This window comes from Lemur catta, chromosome 8 (genome assembly GCF_020740605.2).
Source record: "Lemur catta isolate mLemCat1 chromosome 8, mLemCat1.pri, whole genome shotgun sequence".
In the NCBI taxonomy this organism is placed as follows: domain Eukaryota; kingdom Metazoa; phylum Chordata; class Mammalia; order Primates; family Lemuridae; genus Lemur; species Lemur catta.
In genome coordinates, this window is record NC_059135.1 from 70339279 (window position 1) to 70357726 (window position 18448).

At 34.4% G+C, this 18448-nt stretch overlaps 1 protein-coding gene across 2 annotated transcripts in view; it reads left to right on the forward strand.

Annotated features, from left to right (window-relative positions):
* STAM2 (signal transducing adaptor molecule 2) overlaps nt 1-16289 on the forward strand; it is a 43705-nt gene extending 27416 nt beyond the window's left edge. Inside the window, exons 8-14 of one of the 2 annotated variants that reach the window (XM_045559301.1) lie at nt 2528-2622; nt 6531-6613; nt 6817-6904; nt 7910-7964; nt 12056-12209; nt 14439-14608; nt 15910-16289. In XM_045559301.1, the coding sequence (XP_045415257.1) occupies nt 2528-2622; nt 6531-6613; nt 6817-6904; nt 7910-7964; nt 12056-12209; nt 14439-14608; nt 15910-16138 (874 nt within the window). In that variant the 3' untranslated portion in view covers nt 16139-16289. The remainder of the gene's footprint in view (nt 1-2527; nt 2623-6530; nt 6614-6816; nt 6905-7909; nt 7965-12055; nt 12210-14438; nt 14609-15909) is intronic. The other variant, XM_045559302.1, reaches the window with a different exon arrangement.
* The last annotated feature ends 2159 nt before the right edge of the window (nt 16290-18448 follow it).

Sequence of the window (18448 nt, forward strand, 5' to 3'; positions counted from 1 at the left end):
AAATGGTTTGTGTAAAATTATAGTGCTAATTATCTTAAGTTAGGAATTGAAAATTGAACAATATTTTGTGCTGTAACATTCCATAGAAGCAACTCATAGTGGAGAGAACATAGAGCTGGATTAGGGCTGGAAAGGAGTTGTCGATTCTGTTGTTTTGCCTACTTTTATGCTTCATCGAGGAGTTTGCAGTGGTGTTTGGGAGGGGAATTATTCTACATTGGTAGGACCACTATGAAAGACTATACACACAAGTGTTGATAGGTTCAAGTAAAATCCATGGATCCATTTCACAGGTTTGGGTTCTCTGGTTTTATATAAAAATTGTTCAAAGTTCGGCTTTCCTTTCTAAAATGGGAAGTTCAGTTTAAAAAAAATATGTAAGAGAATTTCTCCTGTCCTGCGTAGGCATTAGCAGATGTGATATCTTAAAACGTACGCATTAGCAGATGTGATATCTTAAAACCATCAGTTCATCAGTTATTTTCTAAGGCTTTAAGAATTTGATTGAAATATACGTCTTTCATATCTTTGTGGTACTCACTAGGTGAAATGTTTCAGAATGATGGAAGTTAATTAATCCTTGAGACTCATCCTTAAGAATGCCTGTTCAATAAGTCAAATTTTTGGAAAGGAATAGACAAAATTATCATTATTTCCAGATATTTTGATTGTCCATATGAAAAGTTCAAGAGTCCAGTAGACAAACTATTAATATTAAAACTGGTAAGAATTCATCAAAGTTGTTGGAGATAAGCTCAATATACAAAAATGAGAGTAGGCTTTTAATAATAAATATTTAGAAAATATAATAGAACAAAATATCATTTTCAATAGTAACAAAAATTATATAAATGATCTAGGAATGAATAAACCTAACAAAGATATATGAGGCCTTTATGGAGAAAATTATAAAATTCTTTGAAAGACATAAAAGAATATAAATATATATCACAGGTTTATATAAATATAAATAGAGATGCCATGTTCATGGTGAAGAAACCTTAATATTGTAAAGATTTAATTTTACTTGTTATATAAATTCAGTACATTTCCAATTAAAATTCTAACAGCAGTTTTTTCCCAGAGAACTCAAGAAACATTTTAATAGTAATATGGAAATGTGAACGTGTGCAATAAATGAGAAGCATAGAGAAGGTACTTTTCCTGCCAAGTATCAAGGCACATTAACAAGTTGTGGTAAATAGATATATAGACTATTGCAACAGAATGGAATCCAGAAATAGCTTTTTGGAATAGATAGCAGCTTACTATTTGAAAGATAGGATATCATAAGTTAGAAAAAATGATGGACTATTTAATAAATTTTGCTGGATGGATGGTTCTTTTTATAGTACAAATAAAATTTGGTTCTGTTTTCCACAGTACATAAAATTTCATTCCAGATGAATTAAAGACCTAAACATGAGAAGGGGTAAAAAAGAAAACCTAAAACTGTAGACCAAGTATGTAGGAGACTAGATTTAGGAGTTCAAGGGTTGAGAAGGGTAAAAGTATAAGCCATAAAAGAAAAGATTGCTAAATTTGATTGTATGAGGGAAGAAAACCACCTTAAAATAAAAGAAACCATAAACATATTTGAAAAGACAGTGACTGCCTAGAAGAAGGTATTTGCATAATTCAGACAATTCCTGTGTAAAGAACTTTTGCAGATCCATGAAAAAAGACAAACGACCCAGGGGGAAAAAGAAAAACAGGCAGAAGATCCCAACAGAACACATACTTGGGTGCTTGGGAAATGCAAATGAATACAATAAAGTATAATTTCCCTCCCATCTGATATCATGCGTTGGCTTGGACAATTATCCACACATTCTCACATGCTACTAGAGAAAGGAGGAGGGTGAATTTTCACAGCCACTCTAAGGAACATTTGGCAAATGTCTAGTAAAATGAAAATGTTTCTAATCCTGTGACCTAGCAAGTTCATGTCTGAATAAGCCTAGAGAAATTGTTGCTTATGTGCCCTCTAATCTAGGATGATCATACCTCAGTCTTTGTAACAGTGAAAGGCTGGAAACAACCCAAATGTCTGTCTGTACAGGGATGGATAAATGTGGCATGTTTGTATCATGGAACTTAAATTTAAACGGCATAATTTCTGTTTATCAGTTTCTGTATGGAATTGGCTATAGATATATGTAAAAGAATGAAAAACAGACTGGCAGGAGGGCTACCAGTTTTATGGTGTTGTGGTAAGATGAATGTGGGCTTGGGACTTGGGATCATTAGTACCAGGGACTTCTGTGTTATCTGTATTTTTTTTTTAAAAGCCCAGATTCAAATATGACCTAATTGCTAATGGGTTCTAAATTTAGATATGAGGACATGGATGTTTTGTTTGTACTTTTCACAATCTTTTATTAACCTTAAGAAAAGTGAGAAGTATAGCTGGATATGAACTAATATTTTCAAAGGAGGCTAAATTTAATTTTTGTTTCGATTCCTCTTGACACTGATATACTAAAATGTGGAGGAACAAATGATATTTTTTGCACTGTATTTTTAGTGATGCCAATTGGTGGAAAGGAGAAAATCACAGAGGAATAGGACTCTTCCCGTCCAATTTTGTAACAACTAATTTAAACATAGAATCTGAGGCAGGTAAGTTAAATCTTAGAAAACATTAAATCTGTTGACGTTTTTTTTCACTTGAATTTTATGATTCAGTTTTGAGTATAAAGTAGATTGGCTTTTAACTTTTGCTTTAAATCATTTATTTATATGCATTATGATTAACCTACGTTTTAACCAGATTAAGGGGTTAATTTATCCCATGTCAATCCCAAGAACTATCTCTTCATATTTTGAATCCTCTGAGCGTTAACATACGTAGTTAAATATCAGGCATAAAGTCATCTGTGACCATGTAAATATTTAAATCAAACTAACTGTATAGTGTAAGAGGCAGTTTGTATCTGTTCTGTACAAAGAGTATTGTTTTTATTCTTCACTGAACCACGGTGGTGAAGGGGGGAGGTGTGGGGGGCGGCTGGATGGCAAGTGCCCAGTGTGAGTACACACTCAGGATAGGAACACTCCTAAATTTTAGACTTTTCTTCACCTTAATTTGATCTTAGGGAAATTGAGACGGTAATAAAGTATTAGGTCATTAAATATGTGATGTCCGATTTTGAATCAGAAGTTTAGTTTATTATATCTCAAACAAAAAGCAGTACAATTAATTCAAAGTATGCACCTAAAGTATTGACACAGTGTTGCCATCTTAATGGTAGCTTGCTCATGCCAGCAGCAAAGAAGCCTGGAAAGCCAGTGGTGATGAAATCACAAAAGGTATTTTCCATAGCTTGTTGAGAAGTGAATATTTTTCCTTGCAAGAAGTGGTCCAAAGCCTGGAAGAAGTGGTAGTTAGTTGATGCCAGGTCTGGTGAATACAGTAGATGACAGAGAGTCCAGCCTCTGTAGTTTGAGCAGTGTTGTTTGTGTGACATGTGGTTGAGCATTGTCTTGCAAGAGGATTGGCCTGTCTCTATTGATCAGTCTCGACTGCTTCATTGCAAGCTTCCTCATCATTTCGTCCAGTTGGTTGCAGTAGACATCTGCTGTAATCAGTTGAGCAGGTTTCATGCAGCTGTGGTGGCTGATACCAGTGCTGGACCACCAAACAGATACCATTAGTTTTTTTTTGATGAATATTCGGTTTTGGACTGTGTTTTGGCGCTTTATCTTGCAATTGTCAAAAAGAATGAATTTTTCGGCTGGGTGTGGTGGCTCACGCCTGTAATCCTAGCACTCTGGAAGGCTGAAGGATCGTTTGAGCTCAGGAGTTCAAGACCAGCCTGAGGAAGAGCAAGACCTCGTCTCTACTAAAACAATAGAAAGAAATTAGCTGGACGACTAAAAATATATAGAAAAAATTAGCCGGGCATGGTGGTGCATGCCTGTAGTCCCAGCTACTCGGGAAGCTGAGGCAGTAGGATTGCTTGAGCCCAGGAGTTTGAGGTTGCTGTGAGCTAGGCTGATGCCTATGGCACTCTAGCTCAGGCAATAGAGTGAGACTCTGTCTCAAAAAAAAATTCAATTTTTCGTCACACCTAACAGTATGGTATAGAAATGGTTCACTTTTATTTTGTGACAGAAAAGAAAGGCAAGCTTTGAGATGATTTGTTTTCTGATGCTTGTTTAATTCATACAGTACCCATCTATCCAGCTCTTTTACCTTGCCCATTTGTTTCAAATGGTCTAATATTGTTGGAATAGTAACGTCAAACCTTGCTGCTATAATAATTCACATGTAGATTGAGATGGATTCGTTTCCACTACAGCTTTCAGCTCATCATTATCCATCTTGGTCTCAGGTCATCCATGTGGCTCATTTTCAAGATTAAAATGATCAGAATGGAACTTCTCAAACCATGGACGTCCTGTGCGTTCATTAGCCACATCCTTCCCAAATGCTTCATTGATATTTTGAGCTGTCGGTGCGGCATTGGTTCCATGATGGAACTCATATTCAAAAATAACATGAAATTTTGACTTATCCATGGTTTCACAAAAATTGCTCTAAGAAAATATTTGAAAGATAATTATGAACCAAATGGTGCGTTTGAAAGACTGAGGATGTACCTTCACAATAAAAATAAAACAGTAAGTGTCAAAGTGAAATGTCAGAGATAACTGTCAAACTTAGTACTTAAGGAAATCGGACATTTCATACTTAATAACCTAATTCTATAATCAAGGCACTAAGGTTCCTGGTTCAGATCTTCTGAACTTCAGTCAGTTCTGCAGCCACAGACAGCTCCCCTCAGCCACTGTCAACCATGCTGAGAAAGCATTCCATTTGTTTTGCAAGTAGAGATTGGGGGCATCTGAATATAAAGGAACAACTCATGATAATACTAATGATGATAATCAGAAATAAAATAGTTAATGGTTTTTGAGCACTCATTATATGTCAGGCATTGTGCTAAATTCTCCATACTATTTCATTTAATTCTAATAATTCTGTGAGAATGTTGCATTTGTCACCCTGTTTTACAGATAAGGAAACTGGGATTGAGGCATTATGTGTCTAGTAAATGATAGAGCCAGGATTCTAAAGTCAGTCAGTCTCAGCTTAGATTGTATTTATACTGACTCGCTGAAGGATATATTAATGCTAATCCTTAACCAGTTCTGGAAAAAGAACTTAAAATGAAAGCTGTAAGCATCATATTTAACATTATCTTTGTATGTGTAGGGTGATACATTCAGAAAAATGAAGTTGTAAGAAGTGGCTACTCACTGATTTGAATGCTGAGTACTTTGTCACTATTTATACTTTCATTCTTCTAGTCTGACTCTCTAAGTAGATGGGAATATTGGAGACACCTTTTTTAATAACCTGATAGACCATGCTCAGGGGATCCTAAAGTGTGATTTCCACTAGACATAGGCTGGAGAGGAAAGAGTATTCTGGATTTTCAGTTTATCCTTGTGTTATGCTGACCTCTGTTCTTTAGGACATAATTGAAAGTTAGCCACCATATTTTAAATAAATGGCTAACTATTGGGATTTAAAAATCCTTTGGTTACATAGATTTTTATTGTAATTTTATTTTTACCAAAGTTCACTTTATTAACATATAGTACATTTTAACAATACTCCAGGAAAGAGTTAAATAGTTTTGTATATTTGTAAGCTACTTCTCTTCGTGAAAGACTTTTTTGTTTAGTGTTATTTTAACTATTATCAAAGTTAGGTTAAAATCAGATGTATTTTTTTGTTCATATAAGAAATACAATATTTTCTTTCTTTTTTTTGAGACACAGTCTTGTTCTGTTTCCCAACCTGGAATTCAGTGGCACAAATGTAGCTCATTGTAACCTTGAACTCCTGGGCTCAAGCAAGCCTCCTGTCTCAGCCTCCCAAGTAGCTGGAACTACAGGTGTGCCCCACCATGCCTGGCTAATTTTTTTTATTTTTTTGTAGAAATGAGGTCTTGCTGTGTTACCCAGGCTGGTCTTGAACTGCTGGCCTCAAGCAATCCTCCTGTCTCAGCCTCCCAAAAGGCTAGGATTACAGGCAAGAGCTACCATGCCTGGCTTAGTAATTTTTTTTTTATCTAGAAGGAAGAGTATAGAAGGAACTCATAAATGTAACTGTGAAATTAGCTAAGTAGATAATAATCTATTCTTGTATATTTATTCACTCCAGTGGTAACCCTCAGTTTTCAGGAAAATGCCAATAATGACAATGTGCATTAATATTTCTCACTTGTTCCACTAGAACGTAAGTTCTAGGAGGGTAGGAATTCTTGTCTGTTTTATTCACTGGTGTATGTATAAATGCCTAGAATAATGCCTGTCACATAATAAGTGCTAAAAAAATATTTGTGACACTAATGAACGAACATTTGTAACAACATGTATTGATTATATGAAATGTGATGACTATTTAAAGGGCTTCCAGTTTTTTTCTTACAAACAAGCATGGACCACTTATAAATTAATGACTAAAATTACCAAAGTAAATGCTGAGGAACTTAAAGTTTACTTTGTTTCTATAGCAGCTGTGGACAAATTGAATGTAATTGATGATGATGTGGAGGAAATTAAGAAATCAGAGCCTGAGCCTGTTTATATAGATGAGGTAGAGTCCTTCTTTTGCTTAATAGTTAAACTATCAAGATTTTTAAAATGTTATTATCCTTGAAAATGCTTGGAAAGAATAATTTTATATTCACTGAAGTTAAAACTCTTTTGAGTTTTTATATTTTTTTATTTTTATTTTATTCTTCAGCTTTCCTGTTTAAAGCTACTTTGAGTTTTTAAAGTATCCTATCACTTTTTTAGGATAAGATGGATAGAGCCCTGCAGGTACTCCAGAGTATAGATCCAGCAGATTCAAAACCAGACTCCCAGGACCTCTTGGACTTAGAAGGTACTTAGTGAATATTAGAGATAATTTTAATGTTATTTAATATTTTAGCTATTTCATGTCTTGAGTTTCTTCTGCCTTGTGTTTGCTTCTAGAGGTTAGAAATCTCTTGGTGGAAAGCAGACCAATACAGTAAAAATAGTATAAGTATTACTTGGGAGGTGTTGTTATAAACCTGTATATCCTTTTCAAGAAGGAAGTCTGTATTTCTGTAAGCTCACTAGTGAAATTGGCTAGAAATATTTGCAGTCCAAATAAAGATATAACTGGAAATAATAGCATATTATATTGAGAAAAAAATGTTAAAAATCCTTATTCCTGTTTAATTCTCTTGTATCATGACTTTAAAAGTTAAAATTACACTTGATCAGTGTTTGTAATGTGATCCATTTGATACATGCTGATGTCTTTTAGTCTCTAAGAAACAGGAAGCAATTAAAGCATGTTTTTATGCTTTTTAAAAAATTCTTCGGAAGAAAAATCTCTGGTAAATGGATAATTCTCAAAACTTTATAGAAGAAAAGCTGGTTATGAATACAGAATGGAGTATTGTGCTATTCATTGTAACAGTGTTCATATTTGTAAATACATAAAATGTTTTATTTTGAAATGTCTTAAATGAAAAATGTTCATTTCTAATCTGCATATGATTACATATATACTGTGGTTCAAGTTCATTTTACTTAGCTAATAGTAGTTTTCTAGATATCTTTAAGACTTTGAGATAACTCCAGATTTCACAGTCTGTAAACTTAGTTAATAGTTTCAAGGAGAACATGGTGAAATTTTTATTTTACAGTTGACCTTCCTTTGGTCACCTGATAGTAATATGTAGTAATAATGGTACTAAATAGTAGTAAAATTAGGTATTTTATAATCATTTCTCTAGCAGATACCTAATCTCTGTGTATTATGCATGGTGTTGTATATTGGTGTTCTCTTGTTAAATATTGTTGAAATTGGCTTAAACTGGATTAAGTTTCTAGAATTGTGTTTTTGTATTTACAGATGTCTGCCAGCAGATGGGTCCGATGATAGATGAAAAACTTGAAGAGATTGATAGGTGAGATTTTTCATGCAAAGAAAGTATAGTTTTATTAGGTTTCTTGTTTTTGACAAACTTTAAACTAAGGAATGTTTTTGTAAAACTGTACTGTCTGTTAAAATTGGTTCTCAGTTTCCCAAACTCTTACTAACTAGTGGCAAGGTGGTGCTTTTTATTTTGGTAGCAATTTATTTTTTTCATGGCAATATGTTAGTAGTGTACATAGAATCACGGACTCTTGCTCTGATCGCACCAATCTTTATTTTCTTACTTGGGCTGGAATTGAGGGGATAATGAATAATGAAGAATAAAGTGAATAGAGAACAAAATGGGAACAGGGATGGTAGGCAAGATTTGACTTGTTGTGCATTGAGAAGTGGTATTTATAAAAATTTCAAATGGAACTTCCATAGTGTTTGTGAAGGTAAATCCAGTGCAACACACCTTCTCTTCTCATTTCTCTTCCTTGTATTTCCTATATTTCTGTGGCCTTTAATTTTGTTATCTTACCTATTTTATTCTTTAGAAAAAGCAGCTGTACTGAAGGGTAGACTGTCAGGATTTTGACTTGGTTCTGCCCCCTTCTCTCATTTTCAGCTTTCTATCTGAAGTCAGAGGCAGAAACTATAGTGAATGGAAGACAAGGGATAGGCCTGAGTATTAATATTTAATCATCATCCCTTCCTATGCCCTATTTTTGAACTACAATATAAACAACACAAGAAGAAGGGATTAGGTAGGACCACAGGAGTAAGGAGAACAGGAACTACTTTACTTTTCTGCCTCTGCCAGAGAAATGCTGTAGTGGCAAGACTTTTCCCAGTCACTGAAGACTGTAATCTTTGCTCCACGGGGCATTTTTCACAAATGTTTTCTGTTTTCTTATAGAAATGAAAAATAAATCACGTGGAAATTAATGAAATAGTGGTGGTAGTTTCATTATATTTTAGAGAAAGCATTAAATATCTGCTTACACATCTGCTATGTTTCAATGCAGGAATGTTAATGGTTAGTGAATAATCAAATTGGAAAAGTTTAAAAGGAAAAATGGTTGGTATTATCATAGGTGTGGTTAGGACTACAATTATTGTAAGCTTTTCTGGAGCTTAAAAATAGTCCACGTCAGGTCGGGTGCAGTGGCTCATGCCTGTAATCCTAGCACGCTGGGAGGCTGAGGCAGGAGGATCACATGCGGTCAGGAGTTCGAGACCAGCCTGAGCAAGAGTGAGACCCTGTCTCAACTAAAAATAGAAAAAATTAGATGGGGCATGGTGGTGTGTGCCTGTAGTCACAGCTACTTGGGAGGCTGAAGCAGGAGGATCATTTGAGCCCAGGGACAGAGTGAAACACTGTCTCAAAAAAAAAAAAAAATAGTCCATGTCCTTTAACTCTGCAATTTCAAGCCCATAGTAAGTACATAGGGATATATGCAAAGATTTAGCTCTTAGGGTACTTGTCAGAATATTATTTATGACATCAAAATCTGAAATAACTAAAACGGCTTTCATTATGAGATTAGTTTTAAAAAATTATCCCTTGGTTTCCATGGGAGAGGTCACCAAAATCTGCAGATACTTAAGTCCCTGATACGAAATGGCGTAAAGTTTGCATATAAACTATGCACATCCTCCTATACACTTAAATCATCTCTAGGTTACTTATAATACCTAAGACATTGTAAATGCTATGTGAAGAGTTGTTATATTATATTATTTAGGTAATAATGACAAGAAAAAAAGTCTGTACATATTCAGTAAAGACATAATTTTTAAAAAATATTTTCCATCTGAGATTGGTTGGTTGAATCCATGGATGCAGAACCCATGGATACAGAGGGCTGACTGTAGGTCCACATGTTCTACAGCGGAAGTCATTGTCATTGATAAATATCTGTTGATACAAAAAGATGTCATAATATGTATTGGAAAAAAGCAGATCTTATTTTTTATCGATAAAAAAGAATATTGTTAAAGGAAAAAGTCTAAAAGAATTAAAAATCAGAGTGACCGTTTCTGAATAAGTTAATTTTTAAGTGAGAGCTCAACCATTGACTATTTATCAACTTCCGTGTTTGAGTAGGCCAGCTGGCATTTCTTGTTCCATGGCCGCTGACTGCAGATGCAGCTCCTGTTCTGGAACACGCTTGCTGTTCTTCAACAAATTCTTACTATTTACTCTTGTCAAGTATTCAGTGATGAATAAAATGTCATTTCTTCCCTTAAATGGATCATATCAGTTTGTTCCTACTAAGAAAAACAACTCCACTGTCAGAAAGTTAAATTATATATTTCATTTCTATCTGTCATTGTACAGAATGAAATTTTGTAGCATTTAACACACTAAGGAATAATATTGAGTAAACATGTAAATTGACTCCAAAGAAGTTTAGATAGATTTATTGAAGAGAGATTCATAGTCTGGACTTAACTATGTTCCAGACTGTTCTAATCTTATTTCCTACTGTCCTCCAAAGATAATTTTCTACCACCTTGATCAAGTTGTTCTTTTGCCTTATTGCTTTGGGATTATGCCTCAAATCTTTAAGGTGATTTCAAACACAGTGATCATGCCTTTCTACTTTATTCTCCTGGTGTTTCAACAGCATACTAGGCTTTGTGGACCAAATTCCTATGGTTTAATTCTTAGTCACACATTTGTTAGCTCAGACACTTAATTTTTATAGCTTCCTGGTTTGCAGCTGATGTTTTTGAAAATAGAATTTGACTTGCTTTATATAGTCATTCCTACAAGAGAAACAACACTTTTTTTTTCCTGGTTCAGACATAACAGATGCTAATAGAAGAAAGGTGACAGATCTTGATAAGACTCAGTCCAGGTCTTTTGCTTGGTAGCCCTTTGTCTGCCTCTGCTTTTGCCTCTCTGTGTTTATATAGAAAGAACCATATTGAATGAAAAGACTTGTGGGCTAAGTGTGGCACCCCGTGCCTGTAATCCTATTAATAGCATTTTGGGAGACCAAAGTAGGAGGATCACTTGAGCTGAGGAGTTCAAGGTTGCAGCAAGCCATTAATATGATTGTGCCACTGCATTCCACCCTGGGTGACCAAGCAAGACCCTGTCTCTTAAAAATAAATAAATAAATAAATAAATAAAAGGGCTGTGGATGCTTTAGAATAGATAAAAAGTGGCTACTTAAGTTTTATAAATTTGTCAGTTGCAAAGAGAATTCTTTATTACTGCTAGGGAAACAGACAAAATTGTATCAAGTCAGAAGAATTTTCTCGGGCGTCCCTTGGGCAAATTTGAAAATGCTCTTAGCTGAATTTGTTGTTATTACACAATAAGGTATCTGGTTTCACTTACTTTTTCAAACCAACAAACAGCGTAGAGACTAGTTTTATATAAACATTGTTTTTACTTAGATTTTCAAGGATAGTTATTTAAGTAATTTTTTTTCTAGTTGATACTTTAGTGCATGTAAACAAGTGAGAATGTATGTGTGGGTTTTTTAATGAATTTTTAAATTTCAGTCATACTGTACTTCACAGAGGCTCTGGGCCATGCCAGACTTTCTTTTTTTTATTTATATTTTTTTGTTGCAACAGAGTCTCTCTCACTCTGTTGCCCTGGGTTGAGTGTGGTGGTGTCATCAAAACTCAGTGCAACAACCTCCTACTCCTGGGCTCAGGTGATCCTCTTCCCTCAGCCTACCGAGGGGCTGGAACCACGGCGCAAGTCATGACACCCAGCGAATTTCTCTGCACAACTGCTGTCTTTTACTGAGATTTATATTTAAGGCTTGGACTCTTACCTACATTGGGAAATTATTATTTTTTAATTGAGTTCTCAACAGAAAGCTACAACATATGAAACTAAAGTCTCTTAGCACCAAAATTATGAATTTGATTGCATTTTATGAGGCATGGAAAGACTTTTCCCTACTATTATGAAGTCATGTCAGCCTGGCTATTACAAGAATTAATTCCTCCTCTCAATTTCCCTTTGTGAATATTCTTTCATTATATATATGTACAAAAAGAACCTTTAAAAATATGCATAGAAAATTTACTAAATTTCAGAAGTAACTTATGTTGGTAAATATGTGCCTAAAAACTAGAAGAGTGTTAAAATTTTTTCTTCTACATCAGGAAGCATTCAGAACTGTCTGAATTGAATGTAAAAGTCTTGGAAGCTCTGGAACTATATAACAAACTGATGAATGAAGCACCAGTATATTCAGTCTATTCAAAGCTCCACCCTCCAGCACATTACCCACCTACATCATCTGGGGTTCCAGTGCAGGTGAGCGTGTTTTTTGAGAACAATTTTCTAAATTATAAACAAGTTTGAACTTAAAAGGAAATATTTTAAATCATAATATTAAAATTTGTGTGGTCCGTGAATAAAATTATAAAGCTTATCTTTGATAGTTTCAAGAACTATTGGCTAAGCAATTAATGTTCACCAGAGCAAATCAGATACTGATATTTCACAAATACATTTTAGTTGAGTTTTAACATGAGTGAAAAGACCATTGAATATGTGAGGAGTGTTCTGGTTCTTCATATGCTTTTGTAAGTACAAAGTATAAATCTTTTATGTAAGTATAAGTATAGAGTATAAATCCTTTGATTTAGGGTAGTGCCTGACATGTCAGAAGTCCTCTGGGTGAGGTATTGATGCTGTTTCTGCTGCTCAACAAGATTTAACATCTCTTTAAAAATTTCTGTCAAGATTTTTTTACTTACATGATTATTAAAAGGCTTAGTTAATGGACTTCTTTTGTTCTCAGAGTATGCTTTATATTTACTTTTCTTAGATGCATGACTTAAATTGGAAAAAATTTATGCATAATAAAGATATAATGCAGACTTATGAGGTGCAGATTCTATAGCCCTCCATGGTAGTATCTTTTTCCAGTACTTTTCACCTTTTTGTACTTGCCAGCTGAAGTGAATAATATTAGTATCTCCATTCCAAAGCTATTTTCAAATTTTAGCCAATTAGCAGTTGAATTGGGAATAAGCTTGGATGAGCAAATTCATGTTAACTTATGAAAACTGGTATGTAAAGGAGTGTGTGAAGGAGACACCAAGGAGAAAAGGTAGAATGTGGGTGCATAATTTAGATGACTTGACACAACATAATTGTTAAGTAAAAAAAGAATAGTTACTATGGTAACTGTCACATCAGACAAGATGCATTTATCAAATATGTCATGCCTTAAACTTTGAAAATTACATATAAGGGTAGGAAGGATTTCTGGGTGCAAAAGACAGCTGGAGTTTATTCAGCACTGCTTTTGTTTTCAAAGAGTTGTTTGCTGCCACTGACAGAGGAACAAAATAGAAATGTCTGCCATTGTATGATAAAACTACTTAATATTTGCTTCTTTGTGTGTCTCTAAAGGGTTGTCATTCCTGTGTCAGCTTTAGTTACATTCTATTTGTAATCTGAGTTTTGCTAAGCACACTTCATTTCTTTAAAAAGTTACCTTTTTATCAGTTTGATTCTTCACATAACCTCTATCTACACTATTCACACATAACAGTATTTGAAGTATTCAGAAGTTCCTATGCTAATTGGACAAAAATACATCTCTACTAGAAGCAGCTGGAGTAACACACCATTAGTTGTATCAGTGTAGGCCATGCATGAGACCTTGTCAGTGGATTGTTACATGTCTGCTGAGGAGGTTATGAGATTACACTTAATGTAGTTTATTTGATATTTCTAGTATTCTAAATTTTCATTTGAATAGTCTTCACTTTAAAAATAGCTTAATTTAAAGCTGGAGCAATGATCATTATTATGTGATATTTATTAAACATGTACATTGTTTTGATGCTGTATGTAGTAGGCAGTTAGTAGACCTTGTCTTTAAAGAGCTGCTACCCTGAAAATTAAATAAGGCACATACAAGTGTCCAAAGAGATTTAGACCATTTTTGCTGTTTCCTGAGGATACATGTTCTCTTTTACTCACAACTCTTTTTTATTTTTGTCCTGTTTATCCTAAAGGAAGGAAATAAAGTAGTCATTACCAGAGAGGGCCTGGCACCCTGATACCATTTTTTTCAACTTTTTCTTCTAAGTTTTATTCTTAGGATGGAGAAGGATGAGTCATCCTAGGATGGGGTGAAGAAGTTCAGCATTCTTGAAGCGACTTGAAGGGATAGTGGGTTTTCCTTTAGCGGAGTGTATAGTTTTCTGTGGCTCTATAGCAAGACATATTTACTGAGTAATAGGCAACCTGGATAGATTCCAACCCACTACTTAAAAACACACCACCTGTCTGCCTCCCAGCCCCTTGTAAAATAAAAGAACCAAGCAAATCATAAATTTCTGTAGATTTGGCACAGTGATTTGGAAGTTCTCCACTTTTAGTTCTAAGGTGGATAAATTGGTGGAATCAGATTCCTCCCGGAGAACTATAACATTTTCTTTCCTTTAAGTCTTTTAAAGTTTTAAATATATTGTTAGGGAGATGTTTGGAAGATCAGTGAGTCCACTTTTTCTTTTTGGTTAATAGACATATCCAGTTCAACCACATGGTGCAAACTATATGGGTCAAAGCATTCACCAAGTAACTGTTGCCCAGAGCTATAGCCTAGGACCAGATCAGATTGGTCCACTGAGATCTCTGCCTCCAAATGTGAATTCGTCTGTGACAACACAGCCTGCTCAAACTCCATATTTAAGGTAAGTTTTTGGAAGCGGTGTTTATTTCGTATTTGTATTTGTTAATTTTTATAGACTTAGAATGAGAATATATGGACCCTTATTAAGATGAAGGTACAGAATTGCCCATTCATAATCCCATGAAGTAAACTGGTGCTGCCCTTAGCTTTGCTGCCCATATTGAGATGGTTGCCTAGGTTTAAGCTTATAATCTGGGTCCCTGGGACAAAATAAAGCTAACTGTCCTTTGTGGGGACTAAGCCCATGATGTGCTGTGCTATAATCAGGCTAGTGAAATAGTCCCAGACATATTTATCTGCATGTACTTCTAAAAATTAGAAAACTGTTGTTACTTTGACCTTTAAAAGGAAGTGTGTTTGAGCTGTGGAATTTGTAGTTTAATTTTTTTATAATAATACTTCTACTCTGAGAATCATGTTTAAATCTTTCCTTCTATTCACTTTACTGAACCATACAAAATATTCTTTTCAGTATAATAATGTGTAAATGATCTCTAAAGTCTCCTCCCACTCGTAAATTCCATGAGTATGAGTCTTAGATATTATCTGAAAATTACATAAACCTGTTCATATTGGTGTTTATTTAAATTAAAACACAAAATTTTGTTACGCTTGGTGAAACTAGGAATTATGCAGGAAAAACTGGTATAATGTTGACATTAATCCTCCTATATTGCAAGTGATGTATTTGGTATAATTTAAAATTATATATATTTTAAAAGAAATGTATTCCATAGTAGTTGCAGGAACAAACAGACATCCTGCAATTTGGTGTGCTTTTTCAGCTTAGTTTGTGAAGTGTTAATAAGGAAACTATAGTTCAGGACTATCCTGAGGGTAGATTCAGGGTCTTTTGCAGATTACGATGTTCTCCCTTTCAAAGTGAAAAGTCCCCACCAAAGGAAAGCTTGAAAGGTGTGTGGGGAGATGCGGGGCACTTCTTTGTGCGAGGTTATGAGATAGGGAAGGTAGAATACGGGCTGACAGTGCATCTGGAGTCAGGGCCTCATCAGGAACAGTTCGTATCTCCTCAGATGGTTTTTAAATGTTTTTGGTGAGTGAGAGATATTGGAGAAAGCAAGTTAAGAAGGCTTACATTTTGTTTCTTTTAGAGTATTTCCCAGTTCTCAGCAAATACAGAAATTACATTAACAGTATTTGATAGCTAGAGTGATTAAATCATAGAGCAGCGGAGCTACGTAAACTTAAGGTAGAAGAGTCATTTTTGTCCTAATGATTGATCTCTGACCGTAACTTAGATCATGCAAAGTAAATACGTTTTGTTTTTAATTTTGTTTGTAGCACTGGACAAGACACTGTTTCCAATCCTACCTATATGAACCAGAACTCTAACCTTCAATCAGCTACTGGTACAGCTGCTTACACACAGCAAATGGGGATGTCGATGGATATGTCATCTTACCAGAACACTACTTCCAATTTGCCACACGTGGCAAGTTTTCCCGTGGCAGTTCCAGCTCATTCAGTTGCACAGCAGCAAACAAATTACCATCAGCAGCCTCTCCTGTAGAAACAAACCAAGCATTTTCTTGAAAGCCTTCATAAGTGTATTAATCAACCCTTGTGATTCTAACCTGAAAATATTGAAAGTAAACTTTTTTCTTCCCAACTCCAAAGGACCGTGAATAAATAAAGCACAAAAACCTATCTTACTCTACAAGGCCATAAAAGGTTTTTTTTAGTCCAGTTTGTTTGAAGTCAATCTTTTAATCAGAGGCAGCTTAAAGATGCTTCCAGTAAGTTGTGTCTTACTTTCAAATCTCTCTACATAAATCTGGACACCCAAGAAGTAGCCTTATGATACTAAACAGTATGAGATAGGAGGTAAAAATTTTACCTTAAAGCAACCACTGTTTCCCCCTAAAATGTCGTGATAACAGCACTGAAGAACTTTAGATATTTTTTTCAGAGTTTCCCACACACTATTCTTTTAAAAGGCAAACATCTTTTTGTGTAAGCGTTTAGCTTGCCAACATATTTCCTTTTGGCTCCTTAAATTGCAGTTGTGTTTGCAGTATTGTCAGTTTTGCTCTCAGTGTTATGTTGAGTAATAATTAGCATATAATTGTCTACAGAAGAAGCAAAAGCAATTTGGAAGGAGCAAAAATGTTTTCTGTTATTAGCAGTGAAGACCATGTAAATGCAGATGTGTGATGAAGCATTTAGCCAGTCCCCCAAATAGTCATGCCAACAGTGGGCTAAGGAGTGTCCCACAGAACATTTTCATTCCCTGGGGAAAAACATTTCCTTTCCTGGTATTTAGAATTGCCATTAATGACCTTTTCAAGTGACTTTGGACATTCTCTAATGGCGATATGGTCCATTTGTTTTTCTTCCTGCACTGTGGTGTGTGCAGAGATGTGGCATTTCCTTTTTATGGATTTTATGTCACTCTGAACCATTCCTAATAATTTAATGTGATATATACCAAGCATGAGTAAGTGTGTTTTTAGTGATGTATTTGGTTTTTTTGTGTTTGTTTTGAGAATGTGTTATTTCTTTAAAGAAGTGATGCAAGTATCATTTCAAAGCTGTCAGCATATATCAAGCTGTTGAAAAAATTGGCCGTTTCTTTCAGAGGTAATGCTTAGCTATGGAATAATAGTGAGTGATGATAGAAGTCTGTGGATTGATAGGAAGGCTATGGAGGCAGTTTTTCTGAAGCCTACATTTTAATTAGTTTATAGTGCTAATAGATTCCACATACTGTGGGAGTTTGGTAGTAAACCAATAAGGATTGTTTTTTCTCTCCTTAAAATTTGCACACTACTTCATCTACCAACTTTTTATATAATACAAAATAAAAAATGCAAATACAGATGCATATGGATACATGATATTTAGACTGGGAAAAACAATGACCATAGTTTAGTTTTTAAAAAGTTACTTGCACGAAAGCAAGATTTCTATATTTGTTTTTTAAAGAAAACACTCTTTCTACTAAGAATCCATTTGAAGGCAGTTCTGGAAATTTTGTCATTTATCTACAGAAATTTGATTATAAGTATGTTCCTTTTTTGAAGAGACTTTATCCTAAAACAAAATAGTCTATATAATACTTGGTCTACATTTAAAAAGGAAAACAAGCGGTATTTAAAAGCCCAATTTCTGTCATTGTCTTATTCAGATATGAGTAACTGAAAAGAAAGTTTTAACCTTTAATGTCTCTTTTTCTGTTTTTCACCCAGTATTTTCCATTCACATGAATTCAACTATATGCTTATAAAAAGTATTCTAAAATGGCACCTTATTTTTTGGAAACAAATCTTCTGTTCTTTAAAAGAAAAAAAAAAAAGGTAAAAGGAATCCAAAGCTGCTCTTGATGATAATTAATGCTCAGTGTTCACATATATGTGGAAAGTCTTACATTTTTTTCTCCCAAACTATATTTAATAAATTAATGTTTGTGTAAATATTTCATGTATAATTGTGATCTTAATTGTAAAAACTTAACTCAGCATAAATCTTTGAGCCAGTATAAATACTGCACACCCACTAAATTGGGATCAGCCAATTAAGTTCAACTAATGTAGTTTTGGAATAATAAAACATGACATATATATATAAATAGTGTATATTGGCATTTATCTCTGAAATTTTATACATGCAGAAGTTACTTTCTCTTAAAAGTAATTTTATTTTTGCCATATGTAATAGATTTTGTTTTGCAGGTTGATAGTATAAAAATGATATTAAATCCGTGTACTGATTTTTTGTTACTGTTAATAAGAAATGCAGGATTGTTTTTTTTTTCCTTGCTATGAACTTATGGATTGTATTTATTTTAAGACCTGTTTATAATTAAATATTTTCTGCCAAA